A 12,920-nucleotide genomic window follows, 5' to 3' on the forward strand; every position below is an offset into this window, starting at 1 on the left:
AATCAGTAATTTTCACCTGTTTAGGTGATGAAATGGCACCTCCGTAGCCAGGTGGACAGGAGCAGCAGTGCTACACAAGAAGCGTAGCACACGCTTCTTGATTAGACCGAGGCTCGAGCCCGTGACCACCAAATACGGAGGATGCGGAAAAGTCAGGGAATGACTGCCATATATCCCCGGAGAAATATGGCCTTAGCTGCTAATGCTCCTAAAAACCAAACAACAAAGAAACAGATGATGAAATGTGATGTTTGCACATTTCATCATCCTTCTTCAACTTAAATTTATGCTTCCCCCCCATGTGTGTAGTCTCAGAAGAGAATGAATGCCATTCACATTCACCTTACTCAATCCCATTTATAAGTGCCCATTGATAACCATTCTCTGTCTTCTTCCACTAAATCAATGAAATAAACACTGACATTCAAGGCCTTCAACACCTCAATCAGATCGCCCTCCAGGTGCCTAGTTTCCAGAAGCTGCAATTTGCAGAACTGAATGCTTTCTAGTTAACAGCACCCTTCTATTCCCTTCTCCAATCTAGTTGGCCATTCCAGCAGATCTACATATTTCCTAAAATGAGGCCTCCTGATGTATACAATACTCACGATCAGGCCTAACCATGACCTTGTACAAAGGAATGCTCGCCTCCTTATCCCTGCTAGAAAAGTTTCTGTATATTATTGACAAAACCCCATGAGCTGTTCTGGCAGCATGTCTGCACTGCTCAGAGAATATCATGTCTGACTACACAGTTCATAAGTTATTCTAGGGTTACTGCTACCCATGTGCAGTACCTTACTTTGTCAATGTTAATCTTCAACTGCTATTTCTCAGCCCATCGACCCAATTTTCCAAGATTTTGTTGCAGTAGCTCACCCTGATTACTGTAATTAACTCCTTGCCAACCTTTGTATTATATGAAAACTTTTACATTAAGCCTGATATAATTTCATCAATATCATTAATGAATATTAAAAACAACAATGGGCTGAGCACTGAACCCTGATAGACTCCACTGATAACATTAGTCCATGAAGAACAATGCCCATTGATAACCACTCTCTGTCTTCTTCCACTAAATCAATGAAATAAATTAAGTTCTTCATTATCTTCTTTTAGTTTAGAACTTTCTGTATATCATTTTAGAAAATTCCTGTATATCATTGACAAAATTTCATGAGCTTCTTGTAATCCAAGTATATGATATTAAAATTGTAATTTGCCTCCAGTTCCTTTGTTACTGCATCGCAGTATGCAATTAGATTGCTCAAACAAGATTTCCCCTGAACAAATTCATGCTCTGTGATGAGTATATTAACATTTCTGCCTGGGTGGTCCTGCATTACTTCTTTAACCTGTAACTCCATTATTTTCTGTGGAACAAAAGTTAAGCTAACAGATTTATAATTACTCATGTCACCTTTTGATTCCCTTTTGTGAACTGGGGAATCCCTTTTGTGAATACATTCACATATCTTCAGTCCTCAGGGACCTCCCCTGAATCCAAAGTTTCTCTCAAAATTAAGCTAAGGGTTTTATTTACCTCTTTTTCTGCCTCCCTTAATATAATTGTATAGGTCCCATCCACCCCAGGTGCTTTTTTATGTTTAACACTGACAATTTCTCCTCCACTTTCCTCTCAGTTATTACAAAATCATTTAGCTCTCTGTTATAGTTTGATTAGATAGTATGAATCAGAGCTGTACTACTCGATATGTTCTACATTGATAATAATATTAGTAAAATAATAAGAGGAGTTTACCTCAATATAGTGCGTAGAACACTTCTGTATGATACCCTCCAGAAATTAAAATGGAAAAAACGAAAAAATCGACAACTTACCAGTACATTAGAGTAAAATATAAATAATTAAATAATCAATTTAACACAATTCAAATCAATTTAAAACAATTAAAAATCAAATTAACGCAATTAAAAGAATCTAACGAAAATATTCAAAACGATTTTCCTTCCTGAAGCTGACAACGCTTTTCGACCGTATGTCGTGATCACAGGAATGAATTTTCATTCCTGTGATCACGACATACGGTCATTACATCACAGGAATGAATTTTCATTCCTGTGATCACGACATACGGTCGAAAAGCGTTGTCAGCTTCAGGAAGGAAAATCGTTTTGAATATTTTCGTTAAATTCTTTTAATTGCGTTAATTTGATTTTTAATTGTTTTAAATTGATTTGAATTGTGTTAAATTGATTATTTAATTATTTATATTTTACTCTAATGTACCAGTAAGTTGTCATTTTTTTGGTTTTAATTTCTGGAGGGTATCATACGGAAGTGTTCTACGCACTATATTGAGGTAAACTCCTCTTATTATTTTACTAATGTTATAGTTTGATAAATGTCTGGCATCCACTTCCCTAAATAATTCCTCATATGTGAATGTAGATGCAAAATGTCTATTCAGTTTATCAGCAACCTGAGCAGGCCTGAGCACTTGATATTAATGAGTTTACTCATTAATATCAAGTGATATTAATGATTTAATGTAATTCATCCCCTTCCTTCTAGTGTTTACACAAGTAATGAAGACTTTGCTGCTTTTCTCTACATCCTTTGCCAGAGATTTCTCATAATGTGCCTCAGCTTGTCTAAGCTACTTTGTGAGAAAAACAGCAAAGACTTCTTTACTAAGCCTTGAACAGTATTTCTTAGTACAGGTTGAACTCAGAATTTTGTTCCATGCTAAAAGTAAACTTTGATGTTGATGACTTTTAATGATTCTGTAATACTTATATTCATGTCTTCCATTTTAAATAATTGATATATGTGAATGATTTATATTTTTAAAATTCTAGGATTGATTGATTTAGTACAACAACAAAAATGCAGCAATTTGTCAGTTCCAGTTGTATTCCTGCAGGCTGTTACTATGATTCTTCCTTCGGATTTTTTATATCCTGATGTGGCAGGCTCTGATTTTTTTTTTCGCAGTTTTTGAAGGTAATATCTTATTATTTTGACTTGTTTAATTCATACTGTAGAGCTGTCCTCCACTCAATTTGATAAATGACTTTAAATCTGTAAATTTTTGAGCAGGAGGCTGATCAGTGGATAATTGCTCCTCACTAATACTGAATGTGTAATACCATTACATTTATTTATTCTTACATGCTCAGCCAGCAGTGTTCAACCTACGGCCTGGATAGGGCCCACAAATAATTTTTATATGGCCTGCATTGAAAGTGAACTAAAACAGCATTTTAGAGAGTTGCATCACTGGATGAAAAAAAAGGTAAAGTGCAGCCATTATCAACCCACTGCAGGGTGGAAACCTCCTCAACAATTCATGCTGAGGGAAATGGACCATAATCTGCCATGCTGGTACAGTGCGGGTTGGCAGATCGACTGTATTCAGCAGTCAGGGGCTTGAATCCCGGTCTACTCAAAGAGCACGTGCTACTGCACTCCCGCTCCTGACCACTCGGCTATGGAGGCCATTGAGGCATGTGGTGCAAGAAAGCAAGCGTATGAGCTTATTTAGCATCAGGAAAAAAAAAATTCACACAACCATTTCCTCTAAAAGTTTGTCCAGTTCCTCCTTGAATTTATTTAAGCTATCAACTTCCACAATGACAGATGGAAGTTTGTTCCAGCAATTAACAACCAGCTGGCTAAAGGCAAATTTCCACACATCTATTCTACAACTGTCTTTCCTCAATTTGAATTTATGCTCCCTTAGGTACGTAATCTGAACAAATGGAAGAATCCCATCAGAATTCAGCGTGCTCAACCCATTCAAGGCCCTATACACCTCAAACAGATCACCTCGCAGGTGCATAGTCTTCAGCCGCTGTAATTTGCAGAAGTTAAGCCTCTCTTGGTAAGTATCCCTTCATTCCCCTCGCCAATCTTGTTGCCCTTCTCTGTACACGCTCAAGCAAATCTACATCCTTCCTAAAATGAGGCCCCCAGACCTGTATGTAGTACTCAAAGCATGGCCTGACCATTCCCTTATACAAAAGGATAATCATCTCCTTTTCCCTGCTAGCAAAATTCGTGTATATCATTGACAAAACCCCATGATCTGCTATTGCAGCATGTCTGCATTGCTCAGTAAACTTCATATCTGACTGCAGGGGGCATTGTTGAGGCCATGTTATGTCAAGGATCTGGGTATATTTTTACCATGTGTACGCTATATCCAAAAATTTCATTACTTTGTACAGCACTTTCCCCCACATTTTTCTCCCCCCCAACTTTTTCTTACCATTCAATACACCATGAATTGTCAATCTAATAGAGTAAGCTTATCTGCAAAAAGATCTAAACCTCCCAAACGCCGACCGAGCTAGCCGGGTGGGTAAAGTGCCTGCCTGGCAACCCAAAGGTCACGGGATCGAATCCCGCCTCGGGCTTGAATCAAAGTACTGCAAAAACCTTGGGAGGTGCATTATGGCCACAGAAGCCGATGCGCAAACAACTACAAAAAAAAAAAAAAAAACCTCCCAAACACTCCCTAGTTCATTTCACAAATGTATGTGGTCTCAATTCTAATCTCAGTGATGTCCATTTCCACTTGCAGTCTGCCAAAAACCATGTACTTTTTTCTGACAGAATCTCAGTTATCAGTTGATTCAACTACTGCTCATCTCAGTTGCCCAAATTATTCATTGTGTGATTCCCTTCGCCTCAAAGGTGTTACTTGTGCATATGTCCATTCCGATATTCCCTATCAGCAATTTGATAATTTGGAATCTCCTTCTCTTGATCTTCTCTGGTTTAAAATCTTTCTACTTCATTTTGTCAAACCTCAGGGCAAGTTTGTGAGGCCTTGCCTTGAGTCCAAGGATGCTCTCATAATTATGGCTAAGGGTTTGCTTAATTCATTTACCAGGCACCTCTGTAGCCAGGTGGGAAGAAGCAGCAGTGCGTAGCAGATGCTTCTTGATTAGACCGGGGTTTGAGCCCATCACCACCAAATACGGAGAATGCGGAAAGGTCAGGGAATGACCACCGCATATCCTGGAGCAATATGGCCTTAGTTGCTAATGCTCCTAAAATCCAAAACAACAAAACAACAAATTCTTTTGCCGCCTCCTTTAATATAACTAGATAGGTCCTATCCACCGCAGGTGCCTTTCTTATGGTTAACTTCAACAATTTCTCCTCCACTTTTCTCTCAGTTATTACAAAATCATTAAGCACTCTGTTACAATTTGATAAACCTCTGGCATTTTCTTTCCTTAATAGCTCCTCATGTATGAACGTAGATGCAAAATACTCATTCAGTTTGTTTGCTATCTGAGCAGGGTCATCAACAGTCGAAGCATTGATATCAAGTGGACTAACTGATTCATCCCCTTCCTTTTAGAGTTTATATACGTAAAGAAATCCTTGCTGTTTTTCTTAGCATCCTTTACCAAAGATTTCTTGTAATCTGCCTTCGCTTGCCTAATCTCCTTTGTGACTTGATTACAGACTAGCTTATATCAGCCCTAGGCTTCTGTGTTGCCTGAAAATTTATATGCTCCCATGCATTTTTATTCTCTGCCATGAGTCTGATTAGTTCATTTGACAACCATTTAGGCCTAAACCTTGAACAGTATTTCTTAATAGGTATGAAAAGTCTTGTAGCTTCCACAATTAATTCCTTGAATGCTTCCGACTTAGAATTTGCTATTGGTAACATCATCAGTTGGTCCCACTGTACAGAATTTAAAAACTGTCTGAGACCACTGTAGTTAACTTTACGGAAGCAAAAACCCTTTCCTTTACTCCTGATGGTAATTATATCTTTAAGTAAATCCCACATCATAACTTCGTGATCACTGTCACCAAGCGGTTTCTTTATCTGCATATTCTTAATACATGAATGATCATTGCTGATAACCAGATAAAGAGTATTACCATCTCTGGTTGCCTCTCAAACATGCTGCTGCAGAAAACAATCCTCCAATGAATCCACAAAAGTCTTTTTAGTGTGCGAGTGACCAACCCACAAATTCCAGTCAACATCTGGAAAGTTAAAATCCCCCATTGTAAGACATTCTGATTTACTAGCCCACTCTATTTCTCTGTACAACTGTTGGTTATACTCATTCGAGTCATTAGGCCTATAACACACTCCTACCCTTATTTTTGCTTTCCCAGTGCTTATGTCACACCAAACAGACTTAAAAGTGCACTGCGCATCTATGTCAACTGGATGCACTTCCTTTGATATTATGTTTTTCTTAATTAACAGCATAACCACTCCTCCCTTCCTATCCTGTCTATTCTTTCTGTACACATTGTACTCCCCAAATTCCAATTCTGCATTCCTAATATCTGTGTGACACCACGCTTTTGATATCCGAACAATATCCACCTTTGATGTCTTGACCAGCACTTCAAATTCATCAAATTTATTTACTTTACTTCTAGCATTAGTGTACATGTAATTATACATGCACCTATTCTTATTCTTAGTTACCTTAACACATCCCATGTATTTATTTGTTTCATGATGACTGCCATCAGTCCCTGAAACCCCAGCATTCCTAGCTCCAGGCCACTACTCATTCTAATAGAAGTAGTGTAAGAAAGACCTTCATCTCTGACTGCGACTACTTTTAACCTTTTAGTCTGTGAATCCCCCCAAGCTAACAGTTTTCCGACCGACCTGACGCTGCCTCAATAGCATCAGTAAACATTCTTGCACCCTTTCTATTTAAGTGTATCCCATCCCTGTAGAAGCAGTCTCTCCTGTTAACAAGCACAGACCATGCTGAAAAAAATTCTACCCCATGAGCCTTGCACAATCCCTCCAGGGACAAATTGATTGACAAGGCTCTCATCATATACTCCCTCCTATTGTGTCTAGGCAGAATTGCGGACACTTTCAAATTTAACCCAACTCACACCTTTTTTTCCACACTGACCCGTACTTGTTAAGTAAATCTACAGATCTCCTACTCTTAATGTCATTGGTGCCAACATGTACAACAATATCACCCTTTGTGCCCTTATAAGATGATATGTGCTCTACAACATCATCAACTTTTGCCCCTGGCAGATATACCCTGGTCCTATTCCATCTCTCCTTTTCACATAATATATTACCCTTCTCCCTGACAATAGAGTTACCAACAATAACTAACTCCTGTGGGACCAGTGCATTCTGCCTTTGAGATTGCCGCTGTGTTGCCTGATGCACGAGAGTGAGCTCTGGCATTGAGTCAGGCAGCTGGGAGCTTTATGGGCCCTTCATATTTATTTCTTCGAGGGCATCTGCCCTACACCTCAAGCTGTCATAGACGGCCATCAGAACGCTGAGTTGACACCTAATTTCTAGACACTCTCTGCATCTGGCACAAACAAAGACATCCCCTTGGCTAGATCATGTCTTGTTCCAGAGAGTTTGGCAAACATTTCACAAGTTGAACATTTTTTTAGGCTGTGATGCATTGGAGAATCGCCCCCCTCAGTTGTCCCCTGAGTCATAGCACTCCTGCCATTTTGTGCCTGTTGGTTTGCTGCTCTAGGCTGGGCATGATATTTAAAATTAATAAGGTCAATAAATTTAATTAAATAATTGTCAATACTACACTATCTAATAGAATCCTAAATGCAGTGATGCGTATTATGCAATATAATTTTACGTTAGAGCTACCTAGTTACCACAATTAAAAATTTGAATTCCCTACCACTCTCTATATGAAAACAATGGCTGCAAGATTCAAACAAAACAATGGTTTTACGTATATTAAGCAGTAATGTACAAAAACTCCATCTAAATTAAAAATAAAAATAACCAGCATAACTAGAACTATAAGGCTACTTATAAAGTACAATATAAAATAACAATTAGGTAAATAAAATGGCAAACACTTATCGCATTTTTGGAGACTGTAATTCACAGCTGTAATTTTTAAAGAGAGTTAGCGCCCTCTCTTGTAGATGTATTTAGCTACATGTAGCTAAATACAGTTATGTACATATCAACCTTTTCATATTGTGAAATTCTACTATTTTGATATAACTTGTTCATTGTATTGAATTATTATTAATTTATATTGAATTAAAAAAACATCCTTAAAAATGTTCCAAAAGAGAAAAGTCAATTTGGAGTGTCGTGTTTTTAATCAAAGGTGGACTTAAGACTATTTCTTCACTGAGTAGGTAAAAGCAGTGTGTTTGTTGAATTAGGAGACTGTGCCAGTTTTTAAAGAATATAATTTAAAATTATACTATGATTCCAAGCATAAATTTGATGATCAATATAAAGGAGTATTGTGAAAAGAAAAGTGTTCAAAATTATAAAACGAATTAAGAAAACAACAAAACACACTGAAAATGTATCAGTGAAGAATTTTATCTGCTGTAAGTGCCAGTTATCAAGTTTGTTGCACATTTGATCACTTTTCAAAGTACACCATTCAGTGATGGTGAATTTGATAAAAGTTGTTTGTTAAACATTGTCAAAGAAATTTGTCTGGAGAAACAAACAATAAACAAACAATGATACAAGAAACAATGATACATGACATTAGTTTGTCTTGACAAATAATTATGTGAAGAGTAGAAGATATTAGAAAGAATTTGTTTGAAAAATTTTTGGAAAACATAAAACAAATGAAATGTTTAAGTGTGGCATTGGATGACAGTACTAATGAAAATGACACAGCCCAACTCATTGTCGTCATACGTGTAATTAATGATAATTTTGTACCAGCTGAAGATTTAGCTGATCTACAGAGTATGCAAGGAACAACTACAGGTGAAATCTTTTTGAAAATTTTTGCCAATCTTGAAAAGTTAAGACTAAAGATTGAAAACTTGGTAGGAATCACAACTGACGGTGCAAAAAATGATTGGGTAGAATAACCAAGAAAATTATAGATATCAAAGCTGAATCTCAGATGTAATTTATTGCATTGTGCATCAAGAAGCTCTCAGTGAGAAAGTATTGGATTTTCAACACATTGAGGATGTGGTTATTTCAACTGTAATTTCATAAGATCACATGGCCTTAATCACCATATTTCACCAGTTTCTTTCAGAAACTGAAGCTGAATCGAAGATGTAATTTTATATGTTGCAGTGAGATGGCTTAGTCATGGCAAAGTGTTATATTGTTTCTTTAAACTGTGTCATGAAATTGATATTTTTATAACAGAAAAAGGGAAATCAATAAAACAACTATCAAATATGGAGTGGTCGTTTGACTTTGCAATTCGTACAGACATTTCTAGTCATTCAAATGCTCTTAATTTAAAACTACAAGGGGAAAGGAAAATTGGTCTCTGATTTGTATAGTGACATCAAATAATTTCATATTAAGTTGTTATTATTTAAATCCTAAATTTGGCAAGACAATTTAGATCACTTTGAATATTGTACCGAACTAAAAGGGAAACACATATTTCCAAAGAATTGTTGCTTCTTGTCATTACCATTACTTTATGATGAGTTTGAAAGTTGACTTCCTGATATAAGATCCCATGAAAAAGACATAAGCTTCTTTGAGAATCCATTTACTTCTATTGCTGAAAACTACAATCCCAGCTTGCAACTTGAAATTATTGATCTTCAAGACAAAACGTGGTTCAAAAATAAGTATATGCACTGTGAAAATAAACTATTGTACTTGAATTCCACAAGGCGCTCCAATCTAAGGATTTTCCTAATAAAAGAAAATGCCAGGAAAATGGCTACTTTGTTTGGATCAAAGTATGTTTGCTAGCAAATATTTTTCATGCATGAAATCAAATAAATATTTAAAAAGAAACAGCATAACAGTGAGCATCTTCATTCAGAATTGGCTTCACAAATTTTCAACCAAATTTTGAATAATTATCTAAAATATTCAGCCTCAATCATCTCATTAAAAGTTAAGTGTTGTTCAATGTTATTGTGTATTGTACTTAATAAAAATTTTCGAATATTTTCAATTTTAGGCATATCATTATATTTATTTATTCACTTTAATATTGAAAAGCAGTGATCCTTTTCAGGTTGTAAATTTTCTAAAGTGAGCATTTAAAAGCAAAAGGAAGGTATTTTTTAATAATTTTAATAAAATTTTAAAAATAAATCACTGACCTAGATTTGTTGCACATAAAAGTGTTGGGAATAGGCATTTTTTATATATAGCCTGAAAACAAAAAATGATAACATGAAAACAGAAACTTCCTTTTACATGTTAAAAGATATGGAAAATGAAACACATTAATTTTTCTTGAATCACTCAGTGCGCCCCACAAAACAAATCTAACTTTGAATATGGCTCCTGTATGGGAAAAAGTTGGACACCACAAGCCATCCATCACTTGCTGCAAAACTTCCTGAATTATCAATCTTGTGATGTAAGCAGGGGCATTCCTAGAGTATGTGGTGCCCTGGTGCCAATCACAATTTGGCACCCGAGTGGCAATTGAAATTTGGTGTTCCCACTTTAAAATTTTCTTCATATGTGTAAGTTTCAGGTTTTCAGGTGCCCCTTGAATGTTGCTGCCTGGGTTGTTGTTGTTGTTGTTTGGTTTTTTTAGGAGCATTAGCAACTAAGGCCATATTGCTCCGGTGCGGTGGTCATTCCCTGACCTTTCCGCATGCTCCGTATTTTGTGGTGGCGGGCTCGAACCCCGGTCTAATCAAGAAGCGTGTGCTACGCACTGCTTCTCCTTCCCACCTGGCTACGGAGGCGCCAGCCTGGGTGCAGTGCACCATTTGGGTGGGATGGCCTGCCCCTGGATGTAAGGCCAAGGCCTTTACTTTGATGTTGCCTTTATGAGGCTGTGGGTTGGAACTATATGTTATCTTTCCTACATAGACACCAGCCATAATACATTGCCTAAAGTGGAGAAAGCCCTTATTAATCATTGTGAAATAAACTGAGTACAAAATCCTTCTAGAGTTTTTCCAATCTTTTACAGCTGTCTTGCTAAAAGCAAATTCAACAGCAATTTTTTTCAGATTCAACTTGGGTCTTTCTAGAGCATCTCACTTAGTTTTCATAGAAACAGCAACTCTTTTTCTTGCCCATATTTCATTAATTTACATAATATTAAATTATGTATCGTAATTACAATAACAAATAACTTTAATGGTAAAAACATGATTTTGAACAGATACACAACTATCTCTTAGGCAGAATACAACTCGGCTGGTGAGTGTGATATACTATACTAACCACAAACACACTGGACATCAAATAATACGTTTTAAAGAATATGACCTGGGATGTGACCTGGGATGTGATCCCCAAACTGGAAGGATTCTTTATAGCTAGTTTGAGGCAGAAGTATAGGCAGAGTTTTTTTCTTCTACATATATGCATATGTAGAAGAAAAAAAAAAATGGATGAATATCTGAAGACTCACTAAGAATGGTTATCAAAGTGTGTAGTTAAAGTGGAATTAGTTTAACTACTATCCAAGTCTTTGACTTTTATAATTAAGCTATTGTAAATATTACATCTTTAATTAATATTTTCCTTACCGAGCATCTCTCAAATCAAGATCTACAGTTTCTAGTATCCTAGGCCCTGGACCACTGAACACTGCTGCAGAGCCTTCTACAAGTGGGCTGCATGGCAAATCCACCTTCCCCCCTGCAGCATACTTCCAAAAGGTGGAATCTATGTTGGAATTGGTAAATGTATCTTTGATATACATCTGTTGGTTAAGTAAAAATCAGTAGTTATTATACAATTTTGTGTGGCATAAGAAAAATACTTAGAAATTATAGAAGATCAGTGTCTATAAAAATTATGATGGCAATTATAATAATTGGAAAATGTTTCACTGCTTGTGAGATTCAAATATATTTCTATATTTTTTATCTGAAATTGACATATATATACAGTAAACTCCCATTATAGTGCTTTTGAGGGGACTAGCAGCCTGAAAGAGAATCATAAGTGGAACCCACTTTTTGGGGGCTATTTTTCATACTTTACATATTAGATGATGAAATGCACAAGGCATAATTTCTTATGGGTTTAAGTAATTAACTATATAATATCGGTGTAGATACCCACAATATGAGATAAAATTAAAACTATGCCTTTCACACTACGTATGTAATTCAAATTTATGGTGTATCTACACCGATATTATATAGTTAGATACTTTACATATATATCTAGATTACATTCAGTCCACAGTTCTTTTGTTTTTTAAGTGTTTGCGAAGCAGCATTTAGCATTAGCAAAGGCACATGATGCAAGAAAGCAAACTTATATAGCATCAGCTAAAAAAAAAAAAAAAAAAAAAAAAACCCACACACCCTTCTCATTTCACCCATCCATTCGCTCCAAATGTTTGTCTAGTTCTGCCTTGAATCTATTTAAGCTATCAACTTCTACAATGACAGATGGAAATTTGTTCCAGCAATCAACCACCCACTGGCTAAAGGCAAACCTCCACACATCTATCCTACAACTGTCTTTCCTCATCTAGTATCCTAGGCCCTTTCAGGCAATTATTCTGAGCAAGAGGAAGAATCCAATCAGCACTGAGCATGCTCAAACCATTCAAGGCTTTATACACCTCAATTAGATCACCTTGCAGGTGCCTAGTCTCTAGAAGCTGCAATTTGCAGAACTTAAGCCTTTCTTGGTAACACCAACCCTTTGTTCCAACAGCTCTACGTCCTTCTTAAAATGAGGCTTCCAGACCTGTATACAGTACTCAAGGTGTGGCCTGACCATTGCCTTATACAAGGGGATAATCATCCCCTTATCCCTGCTAGAAAAATTCCAGTATATCATTGACAAGATACCATGAGCTACTCTTGAAGACTGTCTGCACTGCTCAGAAAACTTCATATCTGTCTGCACAATTACTCCCAGGTCCTTTTCACTGTCTACCACTGTCAGTGTAGTACCACACGGTAGATACGTTACTCTGGGGTTACTACTTCCCATATGCAGTATTTGTTATTTAATAATGAAGTTTAAAAAAATATT

At 36.6% G+C, this 12,920-nt stretch overlaps 1 protein-coding gene across 2 annotated transcripts in view; it reads right to left on the bottom strand.

Annotated features, from left to right (window-relative positions):
• LOC150086817 (reelin-like) overlaps positions 1-12,920 on the bottom strand; it is a 1,004,591-nt gene that overhangs the window by 195,083 nt on the left and 796,588 nt on the right. For both annotated transcript variants that reach the window (XM_090372773.1, XM_090372772.1), the window contains one exon: positions 11,450-11,625. In XM_090372773.1, coding sequence (XP_090228899.1) covers positions 11,450-11,625 — 176 coding nt within the window. The remainder of the gene's footprint in view (positions 1-11,449; positions 11,626-12,920) is intronic.

Source organism: Mastigoproctus giganteus, chromosome 4 (assembly GCF_048544385.1).
Source record: "Mastigoproctus giganteus isolate SK-2022 chromosome 4, ASM4854438v1, whole genome shotgun sequence".
Lineage (NCBI taxonomy): Eukaryota > Metazoa > Arthropoda > Arachnida > Uropygi > Thelyphonidae > Mastigoproctus > Mastigoproctus giganteus.